The sequence below is a fragment of the Penicillium argentinense genome (assembly GCF_028826775.1).
Source record: "Penicillium argentinense strain IBT 30761 chromosome Unknown utg000010l_segment0_segment0, whole genome shotgun sequence".
Classification (NCBI taxonomy): domain Eukaryota; kingdom Fungi; phylum Ascomycota; class Eurotiomycetes; order Eurotiales; family Aspergillaceae; genus Penicillium; species Penicillium argentinense.
The window spans coordinates 354,889-375,648 of NW_026622669.1; the positions used below are offsets into that span (position 1 = coordinate 354,889).

The 20,760-nt window shown below is 52.3% G+C and overlaps 7 protein-coding genes across 7 annotated transcripts; 3 read left to right on the plus strand and 4 right to left on the minus strand.

Moving 5' to 3' along the window:
* Positions 1–1,116: 1,116 nt before the first annotated feature.
* Positions 1,117–2,818, plus strand: N7532_009842 (sugar porter family MFS transporter; the record flags this gene model as incomplete). Its single annotated transcript, XM_056622333.1, has 2 exons — positions 1,117–1,614; positions 1,673–2,818. 2 exons carry the CDS (start codon positions 1,117–1,119, stop codon positions 2,816–2,818), a joined length of 1,644 nt encoding a protein of 547 aa, XP_056469749.1.
* Positions 2,819–4,342: 1,524 nt separating this feature from the next.
* N7532_009843 (uncharacterized protein) lies at positions 4,343–4,717 on the minus strand (the record flags this gene model as incomplete). Its single annotated transcript, XM_056622334.1, has 1 exon — positions 4,343–4,717. One exon carries the CDS (start codon positions 4,715–4,717, stop codon positions 4,343–4,345), a length of 375 nt encoding a protein of 124 aa, XP_056469750.1.
* A 4,604-nt stretch (positions 4,718–9,321) lies between these two features.
* On the plus strand, positions 9,322–10,549 carry N7532_009844 (intradiol ring-cleavage dioxygenase; the record flags this gene model as incomplete). The annotated part of the gene is made up of 2 exons (XM_056622335.1): positions 9,322–9,577; positions 9,633–10,549. 2 exons carry the CDS (start codon positions 9,322–9,324, stop codon positions 10,547–10,549), a joined length of 1,173 nt encoding a protein of 390 aa, XP_056469751.1.
* Positions 10,550–12,907: 2,358 nt separating this feature from the next.
* Positions 12,908–14,325, plus strand: N7532_009845 (putative integral membrane protein; the record flags this gene model as incomplete). The annotated part of the gene is made up of 5 exons (XM_056622336.1): positions 12,908–13,111; positions 13,203–13,313; positions 13,372–13,757; positions 13,822–13,886; positions 13,949–14,325. The coding sequence occupies 5 exons, from the start codon at positions 12,908–12,910 to the stop codon at positions 14,323–14,325; spliced, it is 1,143 nt and encodes a 380-aa protein (XP_056469752.1).
* Positions 14,326–15,054: 729 nt separating this feature from the next.
* N7532_009846 (uncharacterized protein) lies at positions 15,055–16,766 on the minus strand (the record flags this gene model as incomplete). The annotated part of the gene is made up of 2 exons (XM_056622337.1): positions 15,055–16,355; positions 16,412–16,766. The coding sequence occupies 2 exons, from the start codon at positions 16,764–16,766 to the stop codon at positions 15,055–15,057; spliced, it is 1,656 nt and encodes a 551-aa protein (XP_056469753.1).
* Positions 16,767–18,071: 1,305 nt separating this feature from the next.
* On the minus strand, positions 18,072–18,790 carry N7532_009847 (uncharacterized protein; the record flags this gene model as incomplete). The annotated part of the gene is made up of 2 exons (XM_056622338.1): positions 18,072–18,464; positions 18,527–18,790. The coding sequence occupies 2 exons, from the start codon at positions 18,788–18,790 to the stop codon at positions 18,072–18,074; spliced, it is 657 nt and encodes a 218-aa protein (XP_056469754.1).
* A 941-nt stretch (positions 18,791–19,731) lies between these two features.
* Positions 19,732–19,977, minus strand: N7532_009848 (acid protease; the record flags this gene model as incomplete). The annotated part of the gene is made up of 1 exon (XM_056622339.1): positions 19,732–19,977. One exon carries the CDS (start codon positions 19,975–19,977, stop codon positions 19,732–19,734), a length of 246 nt encoding a protein of 81 aa, XP_056469755.1.
* Between the last annotated feature and the right edge of the window lie 783 nt (positions 19,978–20,760).

The window sequence follows — 20,760 nt, forward strand, 5'->3', positions numbered from 1 at the left end:
ATTGTCCCTCATATTCCGGTTGCTTGAAAGCCCGTGTAATGTGAAATCAAGTTGCTACATCATATAGTTAGCATGCATCACTGAAGGGAGAGAATGAGCTGGTTGATAAGGTATAAGCTAACCATTTTCTCTTATGGATGCAATTGGAACGGTTATTGGGGGTGGGGGGAGGGATATGAATTCACAATTCGCCACAACCTTATGATGTCTTTGCGGCTAGGACTTGAATCTTACTCTTGCCACCCCCGCAATTGAAACATGGGCAGAAATTCACCCCACGCTAAACAGCAATGTTCTATTGACTTTTGGGTAATTTCCATAAATATTGGTGGTCCTCGATGAATAAACAAAATACAAGGCGCTTGACGTCAGATTATCCGCTGCGGCGGCGACTTCCCAGATAAGCGAAGCTTCTTTCAACATGTCCTGTCGGACGCGAAGATGAGTTTCAACTTTCAATTATTGCGAGTCATTGAAAAACCGCAGAGTTTGCCCGTATGATGCTTACTCCGTCGTTACTCGTTGCTTGAAAGACTCCAGACAATGGCTGATCCGATTCCAGATGTTGAAATCCTAGACGGCAATATTAATCCAGCGTTAGCAAGTTCAAGCCCACTTGATTCACCCAAACGCCGCATACAGTGCAGTGAATTGTCAACAGGATCTGGAAACACATTGAAATCAAAATACAATTACCCCGGCCGTCGAACCCAAAATTAGGTGACATCTTGCCCGGACCATCGCAACGTCTAATATTATGCCTGTCATTCAACGCAAGCTCATAACCGCGAGTTCGTTCAAGACTCGACATCAGCAGGCTAAATCGAAGCGACGGTTGATGTGGCAGATCTCGTTGGATTTTCGCCGTACTTTCGCCGCATATTCCCAAATGCGGTAATTTTTGAACAAAACGCCGTGTTCTCAAAACTTAAACATGTGGGGACAACTGTCTTCCCCAGACCGACAGCATTAGTCGAATTTAGACTTCAACCACATCTGGGGCCCCAGGTTGCCCATCAGGGTGTACCTTATAAAATCTGCGCTGTTCACCTAAAGAGTCATTTCTGTTAGGCAGCATTACGGCAAAAAAATTCTTTACTCTTCAATTCCTCCATAATGACCGAAGACGCAATGGGAAAGCCCTTGGCTGCCTCATCCTCGGAACATGAGGATGTCACCGTTGTCACCACCGCTGAAACGCGAGATGCGCTCGGCCATTCGGCCGTGGCGTACGGCCCGAATGGGGTCCGAGGTCTCTTCTCATCCGGTTATGTGTTCGGAGCTGCATTTTTGGCCTCCCTAGGTGGATTTTCGTTCGGATATGACCAGGGAGTCATCTCTATAATCAACGTGATGGATCAGTTCCATGTGGCCTTTCCAGAAACTAAGACTGCATTTGGCACCGGTTTCATGACAGGAATGCTGCTGCTAGGGGCGTTCGTTGGTTGTCTGTTTATGCCGTACCTCGCCGACAAGGTATCGAGAAAGTGGGCATTGAGTACTGTCGTGGTGATATTTGATATCGGTGCTATTCTTCAGACAGCTGCACAGGACTATGCGATGTTGGTCGCTGGCAGAGCAATTGGCGGTATTGGAGTCGGCACGTTGGCTATGGTATTTACTCCCTATTTATGTGAGCGTGTCGACTTAAGATGCTGACTTGTCTTTTTAGACGGCGCCCCTTTATATTTCGGAGATCTCACCGCCAAACCTCCGAGGAACATTGCTGGTGCTGGAATCTGTTTCAATCGTGTCCGGTGTCGTCATAGCGTACTGGATTACTTTCGGAACTCGACTTCTAGACGGTAGTATTTCCTTCCGACTACCTCTTGGTCTGCAGATGGTATCAGCCACATTGCTGGGCATAGGTATCCATCTCTTCCCGTATTCTCCCCGATGGCTTGCTCTCGTGAACCGCCGCCCGGACTGCCTGATCAGCTTGGCCAAGCTCCGAAACCTCCCATCTACAGATGAGCGCGTGCAGGCTGAATATCACGGCATCCTCGCCGAGATTGAGTTCCAGCGCCTAGTGGAAGAAAGAAAGCACCCCGGCGTCAAGGGCTGGAGGCTGGAGTTGCACAGCTGGGTGGACCTACTCAGCAAAAAAAACTGGCGCCGGACGTCTGTTGGTGTGGGTGTGATGTTCTTCCAACAATTCTCGGGGATCAACGCTTTCATTTACTACGCGCCTACCTTGTTCCGGTCCCTTGGACAGTCAAATGAGATGTCATTGATCATGTCCGGGATTTTCAATATCCTGCAGCTGGTTGGAGTATTCATCTGCATTGCAACCATTGATAAAGCTGGGCGTCGGCCTCTTGCCATTATTGGCGGATTTGGTTGTGCTACGTGCTACATCATCATTGCGATTTTGAGCGCGCTATACTCGCACAACTGGCCTGCTCATCTAGAAGCAGGATGGGCATGTGTCGCCTTCGCTTTCTGTTTCATTATCGTGTTTGGAGTATCCTACTCTCCTCTAGGATGGGCGCTTCCTTCGGAGGTCTTCACAACATCAACTCGATCAAAGGGGGTCGCCCTATCCACTTGCGTTAATTGGTTGGCCAATTTCGTCGTCGGGGTGGCTACCCCCCCAATGATGGAAACTCAAGGCTATCGGACATACGTCTTCTTTGCGGTATGGTGCTTCTTGGCTGGAATATGGGCGCTACTATTAGTTCCAGAGACGAAGGGCAAAACGTTGGAGGAGATGGACGAAAAGTTCGGAGACGTACAGGGACTTGAAGAGAGTGAGCTAATGCGAACTGCTGTTGCTTCCGCAAGACAGGACACAGTGATGTTGGAGCGGGAGATCTAACTCGCTCTTCACCTGTCACGCCAGGGTAATCAAACCTTTTGGTATGCCTTATACGGACAGGAAACACAGGGGAAAGAAGACTTGCTGGATGGAAGAAAGCCAAAAGGGAGAAGTTGCTACCACAGCGGTCAGCTGTCGACTTGAGACATCGGAATCAGGCTTTCGGATGACTAACTAGCCATGTGTCGGACTCCAGTCTTCGGATCCGACTGTTTTGTATTAGCGAGCTTGCCCCGTAAATTGCCAGGAGAGTTGAAAATCACCATGCTCATTACTCGTGGCCGGGATGTTTTGCAGTGAGAGTAGACAGAGAATGAAGAGTACAAATAAATAGTTATCTCGATGGCACAACCATTTGTAAATAGGCATTTAATTAGTGAGATCTCATAGTTACCGTAATAATAATCCAGTCAATGTCAGATCGTAGTCACCAGACTTTGCTTATTACGTGGTGAGAAGACGATACTCGAACGAACCGAACAACAGATTAGAGAGTCCGAGAAATAAGATTAATCGGGGAGGTCTTTGTGAGGATTCGGTTCCCGCTGTCCGTCTTGTCCCGATCCGGTTAGACTGGACCGCCTCCAGGGAGGTTTTTTTGCTTCTGTTGTGTAGATAGACCTTCTCTTCTTTATGCATCTGAATAGCCTCAATACACTCGAGATCCGTTCTCCCTTCGTTCTTTCTTGATCGTTATAACATATTATGAGCCCGACGGATCGCAGTCAGCAAGACCTTCTGACCCCTCGTCGGCTTACTCAAAAAAAATCAAAATCAAAATCAAAATCACGTTTTCCTAAATAGGAAATCACATGGGGGCTAGGATCACGTGCATGCCTATATACCTGTTCACCAGTCTACTTGTATCTAACACAATCAACTCCCCTCAACAACATGAACACTGAAGCATCACTTATAAATCAACAGGTTATGAGCCCGGCAATGCTCACCTAAATTGGAGAATACTTTCTACTCCTAAGTTTCCCCCTTAAGTGAAAGCTTCATACATATATTGACTGGACTGGAATTTCTCATTTAGTTCTTCAACTGGGAAGACATTTTTCTGAGGACCAACAGACAAACGAATTGTGCGGAATCGTCTCACAAAGTTGACAAAGCCACCACACCGCTACAGATAGTCGTCAGACCAATGATGATCTGCAGACATGTTACACAATAGATAGGGATCTGCTAAAAACACACCCCCTGGGTCTAATCACACACCCCCATTACCCAAAAGGGTAAAGCGCAGTCTCTGTATTTCCTCCTTTTGTGACAGCGGTACATCCTGCTACAGCCAAATTACTATGGCAGCAGATGAAGATCTATCGCCTAGTAAGAAACTAGAGGTCTGGATGATGATCAACTCCCAACTTCCAACATTCTGGTTCACGTAGTAAAAGCACCCTTCTACAACCCACCTTTTGCCTCTGCTTTTGACCTTCAAAACACTCGATTTGAGCTAATTTTGACTATATCACAGGCCCTCCACCGTCCGAAGCCCTTAAAACTCGATCACGCCCGTCATATTAGCTGGCACTGCGTCATACTGACCACGTCTCCGCGATCTCCCACGCTCACGTCCTCCACGGCTCCCACGTCCTCCACGGCTTCCACGGCTTGATACTTGGTTGTTGCTTTGGCTGGTCTGTTGGCTGGTCTGTTGGAGCTCTCTCCGAAGCCGCTGCCCGACTGGCAGCCTTGTTCGTTGATCCAGTCGATAGCAGCTAGATGCGTAGGCCAGGTAGTAGTACCTGGAACGATCGTATCCTGGGGGTCATCGGGGGCATCGCCGTGGGCATTGCTGGGGGTAGCAAGGTCGATCGATGGCATAAAGATGGCCATATCAAGCTCGCCAAACACAGGCAAGAGCGTATCGTCGAATTGGGTGCTTTCCATGACGATTGAGAGTCAAAAACAGAGGCAAAAAGTGGGTTGTAGAAGGGTGCTTTTACTACGTGAACCAGAATGTTGGAAGTTGGGAGTTGATCATCATCCAGACCTCTAGTTTCTTACTAGGCGATAGATCTTCATCTGCTGCCATAGTAATTTGGCTGTAGCAGGATGTACCGCTGTCACAAAAGGAGGAAATACAGAGACTGCGCTTTACCCTTTTGGGTAATGGGGTGTGTGATTAGACCCAGGGGGTGTGTTTTTAGCACTTCCCAATAGATAACACCGTCTCACACCGCTACGAACGTCACACCGCTCCAGACATATCACATCGCCACAGACAGAAGAAACGACCTGCTCTCTGTGGCATGGTAGGATTTCATTTTCCCTAAAATCCCTGACATTCTCGGAAAAGGATATTCTACTATTTTCACTTATGACAAGAAAGCAAAGTTCACATAAGGGACATAAATGGACTGACGAAGAGCTCAATTTGGTATGCTATCTTCGATGCATCCGTCATTAGCGCTTCACACAAATACAAGGCGAAGTTTCTATTACTTTCTCGACACTCAGTGGGCGGGGGCTATAGAAATATAGCTCTAGAAGAGCGCGCACATCGGGCACTCGCTGCTGCGCCTGTCAATGCTAGGTCCCAGCACACTACAAGACGCAACTCCACACATCAAGCTCAACCTGCGCTCTAGTCCAGAGAAGGGCCTAAGTCACCCTAACTCAACGAACACCGAGATCGGATATGCACCGTTAACCGCAAGTGGCAATAAGTCAAATCCGTACAATCTCCGTCCAAACAGACCGAAACGCTTTGCAGAGCGAATGCTACGGTATATGGTTGACCGCGTCCGCTTTCCTCATTTCTTCGAATCGTATAGCAATCATCTCAAGCCATACGAGCTACCGGACAGTGAATACACCCCTCCGTCGCATATACCTACCCCAAACTCGTCGGAGCATTCCTATTCTATCAGCTCTAGTCCGCCTGGCGAGATATTAAGCCTGGAACTGTTTGGCCTTGAGGCGCGGTCTCCTAAGCTATTAAATAATTCGCCTTCTGTTCACTCAATTTGCTCAAGTGGCTCGTTAAGCGCCGAATTTTTCAGCACCGAAGAGCCCTGAATACCACCACGATAGATTTAAATAAATTTGAGTAAATAGGCTTGAGCTCATTCTACCATACTATACTAACTCTCGATAAGACTAACGACTAGTCGCAGTGGAATCAGAAAGTCAAGGAGTTTCTTCGAATATCTCCTGTAGCTAAGGTCGAAGTACTCCCACCTCTAGAAGAGGAGGAGGCGCACCAATGGTCTCACCGCCAGATATTCTATTCGGCAATAATCGCGGCAAACTGACCCACAATGCGGCTCAGCGGATAAACGCCTTCGAATCACCCGAGTCCAGTCACTGATCAAAGCGGTCAAAGAAAGCTTTAAGCCGGAAGGTTCAGGAACATATATGAATCTTCAGAGGAGGTACATGTCACTTAGCCGGGCAAAATGTGGGAGTGCACAAGCCCTCGGGGCCGAGATCAGAAAGATCTATGCTGAGAAACTTTTACTCGACCCCACATGTGTCACTTCTGCGATTGAACGAACCTTCTTCTTCCTCTATGCCTTAGGTCCAGAATATGAGAGTTTCCGCAACCATGTCTTTCGGCAAATAGACATTGTCAATGATAGAGATGAGGACGGAAATATCACTAGAGCAGCTCCTATATTTAACTACATTGAGAACAAGGCCATTAAAGAGGAACACAGAAAAGGACAGCTGGGCAAACAACCCGCAGATGCAAATGTGCTTCCTGCCTTCACACTCAGTCGAAGCTTTGGAAACAAGAAAGTCATACCGTCCCCAGATGGGAAAACATGCCGGATCGAGGTCAACAATGTCCCCTTCTGTCTTTTCTGTCGAAAACCTTATCATAGAGAGCCGCAGTGTTTCAAGAAGAACCCTAAACCGAGGGACCAAGAAAAGGAGAGAACGACGCGCAGATCAAACCCTAAAGATGCGCATGCGGACCCTCGTAATTCATCAAAGAGGCGGGCCAGTACAGATCATGAAGACGACGATTCAGAAGGACCGAGAGACCCCAAAAGACCGACGTTTATGGCGACACAAGCCTCAAAACAGGATATGAATACAGCATTCGCAGCCAAAGTTGAAGGAAATGTTGCCACATTTGATTTCATTCCCAGCATGATAGTCACAGGCTGCCTCGATCAGCGACGCCTGGATTGTGGACAGCGGATGTGCTCAGCACGTCTGCAACAATGCCATGAGATTCGTCAAGATGGACAAATATGATGGTCTACTGTTGCGAAGTGTCGATACCTCAACGGCTCCTTCTGGTATAGGAGTGGCAAATATCTTGTGTAATGTATGAGGAAGGAAGAAATGGCTTGTCCTAGATGACGTTTTGTTCGTCCCGACTGCGCATGCGAATCTCATATCTGTGTTACAGCTTCTCAATCGGGGGGCAAAGATTGATTTCTCGAGCAATGGCGCCATCATTCGGAACAAATCAGATAGGAGAAATCTGTTCACTGCGAGCCAATATCATGGAGTCTACGCACTCGATCTATGGTCAAAACCTGCCTTTCCAGCCTACTATGTCAGCCCGCAATCGACACTTTGGCACAATAGGCTCGCTCACATAAGCGGTGCGAATATACAACGACTCAAAAAGCAAGCTCACGGCATTCAGGACGATACACCACGCCAACCTTATAACGCATGCCTTCAGGGAAGAATGATTAAAACCCCCACCCCCCATCGCCGTTCAGAAGCGTGCAAAAGAGCCACATACGCCATGGAGCTCCCCCATATCGATGTTGCAGGACCTTTTGAGGAGGTCCTTGATGGTAGTCGCTACTGGCTAACCATTGTTGACGACTATACTGGATAGGTTGAGATCGTCCCCATACCACAACGGCAAGAATTCGTCGTGGAGTCCTTGCGGTACTTCCTCGACCACAATGAGCGCCCTGAGCGCAAATGCAGACGCATTCGTCTTGACCGGATCCCGGAACAAGTGGGAGAAGAAATGAAATTTACCCTCTTCTCAAGGGCAATCCGAGCCGAAGTCACGGGCGTCGACCAGCACCAGCAGAATGGGGTAGCGGAAAGGGCCCACAAGACAATTTACGACCGAGTCGGACCAACGCTCAGGCATGCGAAACTACCACTTAAACTCTGGCCGGAGATTGCGCGAACTGCGGCTTTATTCTCAAATCGATCGCCATCATCCAAGCACGACATGACTCCGTACCAAGCTTGGTATAGTGACAAGCCTGACCTGTCACGGCTGAGAGTCATAGGATCCAAGGGAGAGTATCTAATTCCACCTAAACAAAGAAAGAAGCTGACGGGACCAAGAACAAGGCAATATCTACTACTGGGATATGAAGGAAATGCAAACTATCGTATCTTGCTAGAAGACGACAGAATCATTAGCACGCCAAATGCAGAATTTTATAAAGTCTTCAACACTCCCTCCACGCAGACCATATAAGACGTAGGAGCCAAACAGCAGAGCTTTCTTGTGGTAACGGCTACTGCCGCAGGGGGGAGTGAGACGGTGGGACTAATAAACTAACCGTCGGCCAGTATGCGACATACATCCGTGCCAGCCTCGGGACGTCAAGCATCCCTAGCGCCACAAGAACAAACACAGCCTGGATCATAGGACGACATAGTGCAAGTGCATCTGCCTCAGTCGAGTGATAATACCTTCGGACCCTTATCACCTACTTCACAGGATTCCGCCCTTAGGATTGACTCACCACCTGATAGCGACCAGCAACAAGGCGATACTCAGCAAGGGCGAATCCCAGATTGGCTAGATTATTCCGAGCTCCGAGAGGGTGGTTTGGACAGTCGTCGAGACCTCAAGCTGCTGTTTCTACCATCAGGTACTACATCCATATACACAATGGCTTGATATTCTCTTCTAATACCAGCATCGAAGACAGACATGCACTTCGGAATAATCGCACTTGTGTATTCGCTCAACCTATATTTCAGATCGCGATGGCGACGCTGTGGGTAAAAGGCAAAACGAGCCTGCCAAGCTTCGCCGCCTCCGCCATCTCAACGGCTGACGCGGTCAACCCTGAGGACTTCATCCACCCACCAATTCCGTCTGGTGAATCGCCAAATGAAGGCGATGACAGCCGGAAAGGCTCTCGGAGCAGAATCCGCCGCTGACAAATCCCTTGGCAGAGCGTTGTCGTTGCAAATTCGCCGCGATCAATTCGCCAATGTGGACGATCATTCCTCAGCATGACTAACCTCGTGGGGCTCACTTGCCGGCCGCGGTATCAAAAGATACCCGACGCGTGGCCCTGCTCAAATCTTGCCTGAGACGTGAAGACTCGGCCATCTAGACAAGACGAACACTGCGAAAAGGGGCCTGGCTCCTGTGAGCTTCTCGCTTCCAGGGACGGGCCACGCTTTCAAATGACGCGTCTTGAAGACGACAGCGAGATGGCTACCCTGTATAAATTGAGGTCACCAGGCGTTGATCGGGATGATTGAAATCTCCAAATCCGAACCGTTCTCGGAATATCAAAGGACTGTCCAATTCCACAATGGTTCAACTTTCCAAAGTCCTGGCAATTGCCGCCGCCTGTCTGGCTACTCCTGCCATCGCCCACCCGGGTGAGAAGCACGACCCGCATGTCCTGAAGCGGCAAATTCATGCCCGTGATGTGATGGCTGCTGCTGGAAAGCGCTCGCTGGGTGGCTGCGAAAGCACCCTCCATGCCCGCGAACTCGCCAGGCGCAATGTTGCTCGCCGCGCACACACCGTGCAAAAGCTTCGCGAGAAGCGCGGCATCACCTCCGGTATGCCAGACAGAATACCTTGAAAGCCGGAACCAAAATGACTCACTTGCAATAGCTCCCCAGAAGTACCGCCGCAACTTGGCCGCTCTAGAAAAGTGGGAAGCCATTGACCACAACCGCACCGACGCATACCAGCACGGCGTAATCAACCAGGAGTCCATCTTTGGCGCCAACACCTCGTGCATTCTTACGCCCACCGTCACCGATGGACCGTACTACGTTTGGGGCGAAGTCGTGCGTGAAAACGTGAAGGAAAAGCTATACTCGGATGGCGTGGACGTTCACCTCGAGGTGCAATACATCGATATCAACACCTGCCACCCTGTTCCCGGTGCTCTGGTCGACATCTGGCAAGCCAACGCCACCGGCGTGTATAGCGGCATTTCGACAAGTGGCAACTACGCCGCTGGAGGCTGGGACAGCACGTATCTGCGTGGTATACAACAGACCAACCAGGACGGCGTGGTCAATTTCGACAGCATCTTCCCCGGCCACTATGACGGTCGTGCTACCCACACCCACCTTCTCACCCACTTAAACGCCACCCTTCTCCCGAACAAGACCCTGGAAGTTGGCAGCGGCAGTGTTGCTCACATCGGCCAGTTGTTCTGGAACGAGGTCCTGCGCTCGGCGGTCGAGGCCACCTACCCCTACACCAGCAACACCCAGGCCATCACCACTAACGCCGACGATATGTGGAGTGTCCTGCAGGCCGATGCTTCGTACGACCCCTTCCCCGAATACATGTACCTGGGTGATAGCCTCGACGATGGTCTCTTCGCTTGGATCCAGATCGGTATCAATGCCATGGCTGACTACACGGACAACTCGTACTACAGCATTGCTGCCTACCACGATGCCAACGGCGGCCACGAGAACTCGGATAGCTCTGCCATGGGCGGCGGCGGCGGAGGTGCTCCCAGTGATTCCATGTCCGGCATGCCCTCCGCTTCCCCCTCTGCTTCTTCCTAAAATAACATGCTGGTCGAGCGCATAGAATGGGGAGACGGAGATTTAGAGCATAGAGCATACTGTACAAACGCGAATAGACTTCTCATTGTTCCATTCTACCTTAGTCCAAATTTTCAACTCAAAATGACAGACCAATCAGTCCAACTGTCAAGTCCAATTTATGAGCCATGCGAGAAGTTTGAAGTTACCACAGTGCAGGGATGCACCACATCATGTTCCATTCCCGTTCGGAATCCCGATCTATGACGCGCTAGTGTTTTTCCAGACTTGGTGCTTCGGTTTCTCGTAATTTGAGAGCCCTCAAATATTACCCTTGCCGGGGGTATTGCTGAAAACTATGGCCGCCCGTCGAAGGCCGCAATAACGCGATTGTCTTAAATTTCCTTGAGATTGAGCTTTGCAATGTGAAAACGGAGACATGCTGACCTCCTCGACGAACCGATAGCAAGCTCAAACCCCAATGGCCTCGCTTCTGTTGAAGGGACCGATCCGTGGTTCGCGTTCTAGAATCTGTCGAGACCCTCAGAAGCTTTCGATATCTAGCACAGACCTCCACACTGAACCTTCACGAGGCGGTCAACGTAGGGACGAGGACCATGACAGGGATGGGGTTGTCTAGTGAGTCCTTCGTCGACATTCCTCTGCTGGCTACTCTGTGGCGTACCACGCTGATCCCTTTCCTACGAGCTAAAGTGCTGCCATAACCCCGCAACGACGGCGTAGCATACGAACCATGGGTCCCAGCAGCCGAGGTCTACTTGCACCTCCAGCACGACGGAAACCCCCGAGGAGAAAGAGATGGCCTATGCTATCCTCGTGCCATGGCCCATGCCACGAGCGGACGATCATTCTGCAGGGTTTCAATAGAGTATCCGCTCCGGCGGGTGCGACTCCAATAGACTTGCACCATTTGCAGCAGTCTGCAAGACTCAAATTTGCACCCCCTCGTTGGGAGTTGGGGTAGCTGCAGGGGTGCAGGGCTGCATGGGCGCCGAGCGGATCTCCGTGAACTCCTTTTCCCGCGCGTCTAAAAATCCCATCGCGGCGGGGATCGCGTGCCAATAGATCCGCTTGGCATCGATGCAATGGATTTGCGATCGGGAGATCAGGCTGCGCAAATCCCGCCGGACCTGGTTATTTCGAGCAGCTTGAACCCATTGAGGACTAAAAAAAGCCCTGTGGAGTCCGATGTAACAGTCGAGCACACCAAGCATCAAATGGTATCAGATGGAGGCGGCTAGTCCGCGATGGTCAAGCAAGCAAACAAGGCAGAAGACATTAGTCTGTATGGGGAAGGTGTCTGCATGAAACTAGGGTTGAGCCCTCGCGCCATTCCTCTTTGGGCGACCTTCACGGCGGGGATCACGCTTTAATAACAGCCTGAGGCAGCAATTGCTATGCTTTTTGTCATACCCGACCTGAAGTATCCTTTGCGTAAGGTAACTTCCAGTGGTATCCAGTGTATCAATAGTAATACTCAGCAGACTTTTGCACCAAGGTTAAGCTTGTGCATGTTGCCTCGCTCTCGGACTCATGTTCACATGTGGACTCAAGGCCGACGACGGGTGCAATGTCATTGCCGGCAGTGTCATCCGATCCTGCGCCAGACCACCCATGGAACGTCGACCTCTCCAATGTTAACAGCCTCTCGCCAAACCCTGGTGTCACCGGGTTTGGACCTCCAGACGGACGAGACTCCCAAGAGGGGATCGCCTCCCGTCGGCCACCAGCCACTAGCGCGTCGTGCGTAATACCGGACAATTGTGTATGTATGCGGAGGACGATGAGGCTCCCGGTTCCATCGCCGCTAGTCGCGATCACCAGTTCCCCTACTTGTTTTTGGGCAAAAGTCCCCGCCCACACGGCACACTGGCCTGCATATGTGAGATTCCGGTTTCGCCTCTGCCTCAGAAGACCATCCGTACCGTGTTTTGAGACAAGAGTCCCCCAACACGCGATATCCCACCGCCTGGGCCATTCCTGTCGGGTTCATCTCAAAACGCCCGCGGCATGTCCGGTATTGTCGGTTCTCCCAAACTGTCGGATGGAGTCCATCTCGCGTGCCGATCGATGGCATTTAGACTCGGCCCTAGCAAGCAATACCACCCCACTCGACCCGGGAGATGTGTGCCATCGTAACGCAGGGGCTCCATCCACCCGGCACCAGGTGCCAGAGTCCAGAGCTCTGGGCATTCGACTACCCTGCCAGAACAGCCGGCAGTGGAGACCTTCAGGATAATAAAACCACGAGGGGGTCCATCGCCCTCCATCGCCCTCCTTCCCCTCCTCGTACAAGCACCGCTGCTGCCGCATATCTCCCCCCTCCGACCTCCATGCGGATGGCGCTTCCATACCGCCATGGATGCTGAAAGTCGGAAAAAAGAGGCCCTCGAGGCCGCTATCCAGGCTGCCGTCGCCGACGACTCCCGCAGCAAGGCCATTCTCGTCGTCACCTCGGTCTTTCTCGCGATTTCGCTCGTCAGTGTCTGTCTTCGGATCTTTGTGCGTACCCGGGTCGTCCGGGCGTTTGGATGGGATGATATCATTATGGTCGTCGCGATGGTCAGTTTTTCTCGCCACTATCGAAATCTCCGCATGGCAGCCGGATGCAAATGAAAATTTCTATGATGGAACTGATACCTGTTGTCTCTAGGCTTTCAACTTAGCTTTCGCTGTTTGTGGTATTGTTGGAGCGAAGAATGGCATGGGACGAAAATTGCTCTATTTCGAAGCCTATCCCGACCAATTTAGTCGCGCGCTGCTGGTACGCTCATTAAAACCATTGAGAGCGATCAAAAGACATGGAATCTAACACATGGCAGTGCTGGTGGCTCGGACAAAATTTCTATGTGATCACCTGCGTCGTCGCCAAGGTCTCGATCATCATCACCCTCTTGCGCATCACGGTCGATCGAATCCACGCCTGGATCCTTTACGCCGCCATCTCGCTGGCCACCGCCGTCGGACTCATCTTTCTGTTCTTCACGATTTTCCAATGCAACCCCGTCAGCCATTTCTGGCACCAACTCTCGCCCACCGGCTCCTGCGTCCATAAGAGCACCCTCATCGGCATCGCCTACCTGTACAGTATCGGAGCGGCCATCACCGATCTGACGATCGGATTACTGCCGGTGGCCCTCATCTGGAACCTGCGCATGAATTCGCGCACCAAGACCGCCATCGTCGGCATTCTGGGCGTTGGTTGCATGTTTGTTACCCATTTCGCCTCATTTGTACTAGGTGCTTGGACCCCCGCTAACCCGATTGCGCAGTGCCTCGGCCGCCGTCATCATCCGCATTCCCTTCGTCCACCACTACAAGGACCGCGAATTCCTCTGTGAGTTTGAATTGCCCATGCCTTCCGTCCGTCGCAATCCGAGTAGTGTCTAACTAAACCAGATAATACCTACCAAATCTCCATCTGGTCCAACGTCGAAGCTGGGCTCGGCATCACCGCGGGCTGTCTCACCACCCTCCGCCCCCTCATCCGCTTCCTGCGCGACGGCTCCTCCGCCTCGCGCAGCCGCCGCCCCGGTTCATTTCCCCTCTCCAGCAATGTGGCGGCGAATCTACAAAAGTCCTCGCGCTCCCGTGGCGGCGAAGACGTGCACCAGCTTTGGCCCGGCAGCGACCCAGACGACTACCATGGCGTGACGACGACGATCATGGGCACGCAGCGACCGAATCCGAGGAGCAGCAGCGAGGAAAATCTGAATCCACGAGGGTGGAAGGTCGAGCGATCGGTTCGGGTGTCCGTGCGTGATGATGCTGTATAATTTATAATGTATATGTATACTAGATACCACTTGACGATTTACTGTTTCATGGCCACGCATTCCACTTTCCTCGCAAAATCCATTGCTGGGCGTAATCCAGCATACATCATGCTTCATCTCGCAGGCGCAGGTGCATCGTGAACGGCTTTCTGCAGGGGGTGTCTAGCCTCCACAGCCCCGGAGTGTTGGGGTGGCGGTGGTGGGTCGTCGGAGACTATTAGGCTCGTTAGTTGCCAACCGCAGCCTAAGCGAGATGATCCCTGTCCACCAGAAGGGGCACCGTGTCGAGTGACCGCGGTTTCACGATCTGTGCAGAGTGCATCGCATCGTCGTGGCTTCTTCCAAAATTTTATTTTATTTATTTATTTATTTTTTTATGCGTGGCGAGCTTGCGACTTGGTCAATCTATTCGCAGGCGAAGATCTTGTTCCGCGTTGGTCTAGATGGCTTGCCACTCTAACAATAGCCTTGGCCCTGTAGCCGTTAATTACCGCGGGGCTTGGTCAAACAAATGGCGTACCAGAACATGTCATAGAGTACCCGCAGTGGACGTCTGGCCCGCGATCGTTCCGTTGAATTGGATCCTGTGTATCGGCTACCGTTTAGATCTACTCGGTAGACAAACTACTGTAAGAATTGTTTCATGCACCTTGATTATGTCTCTACAGATGGTTTCATATTAAGTGCTCCCCGGAGGCTCTGATACAAACGCCCCAGACCCCACCGCGTTTACTCTTTAGTCTCCTGCACTTCACTGCGACTGCGGACCAGACCTTCTTGCGATGGCGATACCCCGACCGCATACGCGTCGACAGGCGTCGAGGCAAACTTTCGCGCGGAGACCTTCGTAACGAACAGGATATCGAGCTCGGCGTAAGTGCGGCCTTTAGGTTCTGGCAAGCGGAAGAACGCCCATGTGAAGGTGACCAAAGCGGTGGCACCCCAGAAAAACCCCGTTTTCCCCGAGGCGTTCCACGCGGTGGGGTTCATGAAATATGGTTCCAGCACCTGCGAGACAACATTGATGATCTGGTAGGCCGTGCGAGCGAGACAGACTGTCAGAGGACGAAGTCGCACCGAGGAGATCTCAGAGATGATAGAATAGGCGATCGGGCCGACAGTCAGAGAGTAGGTGAAGAGCCAGAGGAAGCAGAAGGATGCTTGCGCCCACATGGACGATTCAGTATTCGAGGCCGCGTTGAGAATACCAATGAGGAACAACAGGGTGCAGAGGATCCCTTGTCCCCAGACGTATAGTGTGCGTCGTCCGAAGTAGGTGATCAAAAACCAAGACAAGGCAGTGCCGACAAAGGCGACACCGGTGCAACCAACCCCGAGCTCGAAGGCCTTGGAGGTATCCATGCCAGCCTGTTCGAAGAAATAAGTAGGCGAGTATGCAAAGGTACTACCCGACAGGATCTGGCCAATGAAGGCGCAACAGCAGATTTCCGTTCGGCGGAGGTCGACACCTTTGAAGCAGTCGAAGTAGGTGGTGCCGGCTTCGATCTCGGCTTCGATTTTGATCGTGTGAACCATCATCGCCAGCTGTCCATTGATTTGCTCCTCGGTTTTGTTTCCACCCAGGCGACGAATGCTGCGCTTGGCATCTTCGAGTCGATCATTGCGTACCAGGAACCAGGGCGACTCGGGGGCCAACCAGCAGACCACCATCAGAGGCACAGGCCAAATCCACTGCAGGGCAAAAGGAATCCTATATGACCACTCATCGGGGCGATCAACAAGGCCGTACAGCACGCCACTTGCAATCAATTGACCGATGGCCCAGCACATGTTGACATAGATCGTTAGGTAACCGCGCAGGTTGGTCGGGCATACCTCTGAGGCATACGCCGGTCCGATTGTTGCAAACACACCCCATGAGAAACCGCAGAAAATTTGACCCACAATCAGAACTGCAGCGGAATTGGCAAAGAATACGATAAAGATGAAAGCTGTTAAGAAGGCCAGAGCAACGACCATGACGATCCGGTAGCCGTACCGGGATGCCGCCCATCCATTAAGAATACCGCCTGTGGAGGGTTAGCAGACAGCCACGAAAAAATGATCAATGCTGGGAAAATCGAACCGAAGATGCAGCCGACTGTACTGGCCATGTTCAATCCTGTCTGCCATGGCGCAGATACCTGCCAGCCAATCTCTTCCCCATAGTATTGGCCGTATTTCTGCTGAAACATGGGATAGGCAAAGAAGTTGCCCATGAGGATCGTGTCATATCCCTCCATGATAATCGACATGGATATCGCGACCGACCAGGCTACCGCCTTGCGGTTGTCCCGCAGGGCTTGCCATAGGGTCTGCGCATGTTCCTCGTCGGATGCATGCTTAGCCTCTACCACCGCACCCTGGCCTAATGTGTCCTCGACATGGTTGGCCGCGGACTTCTCCAGCGCAATCTCGGTCCGAGTAGGGTCGTTCGACATGTCGACTGAAGGCAGGCAGCTCCGTCACAGCACTTGTCTCTCGTCGCAAAACGCCCCGGCGCCCCAGACACGCTCTATATATGGTCCCTGGCCGCCATTGCTTGGCCGCAGCGATCCACGTGCGCTGCTGTGGAGAGACACGACCATCACAGGTCTTACGATTCCTGCACTCAGGCTAATTGAGACCAACATGGCGAGGTGCAGGGATGGAATGTGGCCAGTTAGATGGACGGCCAGGTGGCGGCTAGGCCAGTCCGGGAATGTGAAGCTCAACGAGGATCTTCAATTTCGCACCTATCATGTCTCTTCATGCTGGTCGCTAACATGGCTTGGGAAAGTCGCCTCCCCGCGCAATTCCTTAGCTGCCGTTGGTTTCTGGGGAAGCGAGAGGCGTCAACTGGGCCGGCGGCGTGATTGGGCACGACGGACCGGGAGACAATGCCGCGCACCGCAAATTTGGGCCTATGCCCGTCCCGACACGGAGGACCGGCCGTTATCTTCTCCCCTGGGGCGAACGGCAGTCTGGCATATCGGCCCGGACAGGCAATCCTTGACTGATCGGGAGAGCGACAGAGAGGCATCGGGCCACAGACAGCACGTCCGGCGAATGTTGGTTGGTTTTAGCCGCTAAGCAGACATCGCACTGTGAAGGTTCGACCCTGGCGGGGCTGAGATGGCGCGAGCAGGGATTTCGATTGCATGCTGGTCGGACGATCGAAGATCGTACAGGTCTGCGACACTAGTGTGCTGTGTGGACGATCTGGGGAAATGGAAATACCCCCGGCGAGACCTGATGAAGGCATGATAGGCTAGGGTACCCTAGAGTAGTAGGTAGAGCACCTGTTGCTGCATCAAAGACATGAGATGTAAGTAAGTGGGCGAGGAAGTTCCCGCTTCCCATGAGCCAGCGTCGGCACACTGCATCAAAATGAAACATATGTGATGCTTACAATGCGATAACTTTTTCTCTGTTTTGACATAGTGCGCCCTTCCTGCTGGTGCCATGTGACCTGGTCATGACTACTTAGTAAGGGACTGCAGCTTACACACTTCAACGGTCCACCCGGCCAGTGCGAACAGAATGCAGCTCGATACACGCCAATCTGAGTGAATAATATTAGTGAGTATCTGATTTTGGCCAAGTCTATATTCAATGGGTATATGTAACTCCAATCTGAGCAGGATGCGCTCCAGATCAACCGTCCCAGCAACTCAAAAACTCCAGGCCAGCCCGCAGGCAAGGAAATGCAATGCAAATGCAAATCCCGATCGAAAATCACCATGCTGGGTCCATGGAACTGATCCTCAGATTCCATTAATGCGAATCATGGTTTCTAACTCGTCACCCCACGCCGGCATCTCGGGGTTCAACAGCCGCAAGAACCAAAAGGGCTTGTGGTCCAGAGAGCTTAGTCCGGATCCTGAGCTGCGAACCGCCCAGGTGGTGCGTCCCTCCGATCCTAAGAAGAGTCCGTCGACCGGCCTTCCCCGCAGATACTGCCGGTAAACCCGGACGAGGTGTGTATTTTTCGCCCCAAAGCCCCATTCCATCTGACTGGTGCCAGGGTCCTTGTCGAGCCCAATGGCATGCCAATCCAACGCGCCAGCCCCAGAGGGCACACGTGCTTCGAGGGTGTTGAGGGCGCCGTTGCAGCGAAGGACAATGTTGGTGTCGAGGGGGTGGTTGACAATGGTGAGCTGGCGATGGTCAGTATTCCGCGGTTGGCGGACCCGCACGGTCGAAAGTCCGCGCAACTTACCGAGCCTTTCTCGATTCCCTTCTCATCGGCTGATCGCGTGACATCACAGCTAGCGCCGAATCCCTCTATGCTGCAGCTTTCCTGCGTCGCGGTCGCATTGGTGCACCCATCCACGCGGATCGTCCAGGGCCCAGCGATGTTGGTCGCGTTGTTGTAGTTCGGAAGCGCCGCGCAGCCCTCCACGGGGACAACCGAGGCAGCACGCGACTGGGCGTGAACACCGGCCAACAGGCACAGCGCAACGGCAAGCAAAGCGCGAACCATGGCGAGAATCAGAATGAAGCTTGAAATTAAGCTATAAGACAGCGTGGAGAGAAGACAAGCCTTGACAAGGCCCCAGGCAAAGAACGAAAAAGGGACCCTCCTAATGCAAAGGCTGGGCAGCGCGCGTCGGGACTCCGGGGCTCCGCGATGGATTAAATCCACCTCAGACTCATCCAGGCTGCCGAATTGCGGCGCCATGAAATTCCCCGTTGCAGCAGGGATGGGCATCTCATTGGGGGCAGCCCCATTACCCACGCCTTGTCAGCTCTGGTGTTCCAATAGTATTCGTTGGGCAATGGAACAGCCTCAATGACCCTGCCGATCATGCCGCTCCACTTTTCCTCTTTGGAACCCCCTTTACTTCCTCGAGAGGCGGAGTCGTCAGTAAGGCTGACCATCGCGCGCATCGCCTCGGGCGCTGCGGAGCTCGTATTCGACTCCAATAGCTGACACGAGGAGCGATGCAGCCAAGCCGCAACAGCAACAAACTACCGAGCTTCAGAGCCCAGACATCTTGCCTCTGCACCCGACGTCATTCTGCTGTTCCAAAAAAAAAAAGTGGGGGCCAGTTATGTGTTGGCATTCGTATCAAGAAATGGTTACAGCAAGAGCCTCATGCTGCTTGGCGATCACTTTTGTCCACTCCTGGCGCGATTTAAACCCGAGTCATGATCGAGCGAGCAAAAACCGAACGGGGATCCTCCCTGCGGTCCTGACTGAAATGCCAGTTACCCCTGGCACGGCCGGCCAATTTTCCCAGGCTTCCTGGAGTGTCTACTAGCTACTAACTACCATTTCGATGTGATGATGGATGTTTAGGGGACCACTGGATGCCTTCTCATCCACCTATGAGTTTCCAGATTGACGTCAGTCGTGTTCTGGATCTCGTCCGGTACTGATTAATACGTTCATATAAGTACAGCTTATCGATGCGATGGTCGTCAGTAAATTTCCCGCACCTGGGTCCCTGGCAGCTTGTGGTACACCGGCTTGACCTGTGTGTCACGCCCATCCAATTCTAACCACGGTTCGTCGGAGCTGTTCTCTTGGTATGCACCAGTATTGCTTCTCTCGCCATTTTGGCTCGTATGGAGGTTGCTGCTGGCCTGCACCGCATCAGGTGACCAGAAAATCGCTTGAGAGAGACTCGTCGATCCGTAGGGATGGATCAAGAGCAGGCCCCCCATTGTGGATTGGGACAGAGAGAACCGATACGTCGGTATCGAGTGGCGTGGCTTTTTATGCTGATCGCTGGCGTTGGCAACGGATACAACCGAAGACGAGCGTCACTAGAAGAACGAGTCCAACCACCGCTGCCACGGCGATATCGGCGACAGCACCCCGACTGAGCTGTGAAGAACCCCCTGGATTATCATCGCTGGAGGAACACTCACTCCCAGAACAGCCAGACGGGCTGGCATCCTTGGAGACGCGATTGTGACGTCTTGCTCCGCATCTGCATTCCATGAACATGCCGATACATTCAAGACGTCGCGCTCATAATCAGCAGAGAGATATCTGCAAATGCGATCGAAGATTAATGAACATGATATGAACCGTGGTTAAGGGCATACACTCACGCTCCCTGCAAGAACACTCGCCCAAGTGTATACTGGGTCGAGTTGGCCACCCGTTTTAGCGGAAAATAATAGCCGCTGTTATCGACCAAGGGATCCTCCGCGGTTAAAGCAAACTCACACTGAATGATCTGGGCACCGACTGTCCGCAGACCGAAGCAGCCTCAGTCATCGCGACCAAGTCACCTGGTGGTCGCTGTGATCCTATCCTGGCTTCCCCAGAGAAGGTGAAATCATGGGCCTCGCCTTGCGGTGCATGTGGAAACTTCGGACTGTTCGACCCTCCGTACGCTGTCTCTCTTCTTACCGGGGATCTAGTACCCACGACAACTACCATGGTTGAGCCCCAGCCACAGACTACTACCACTATCGCCTCTGCTACGGGGTCGGCAA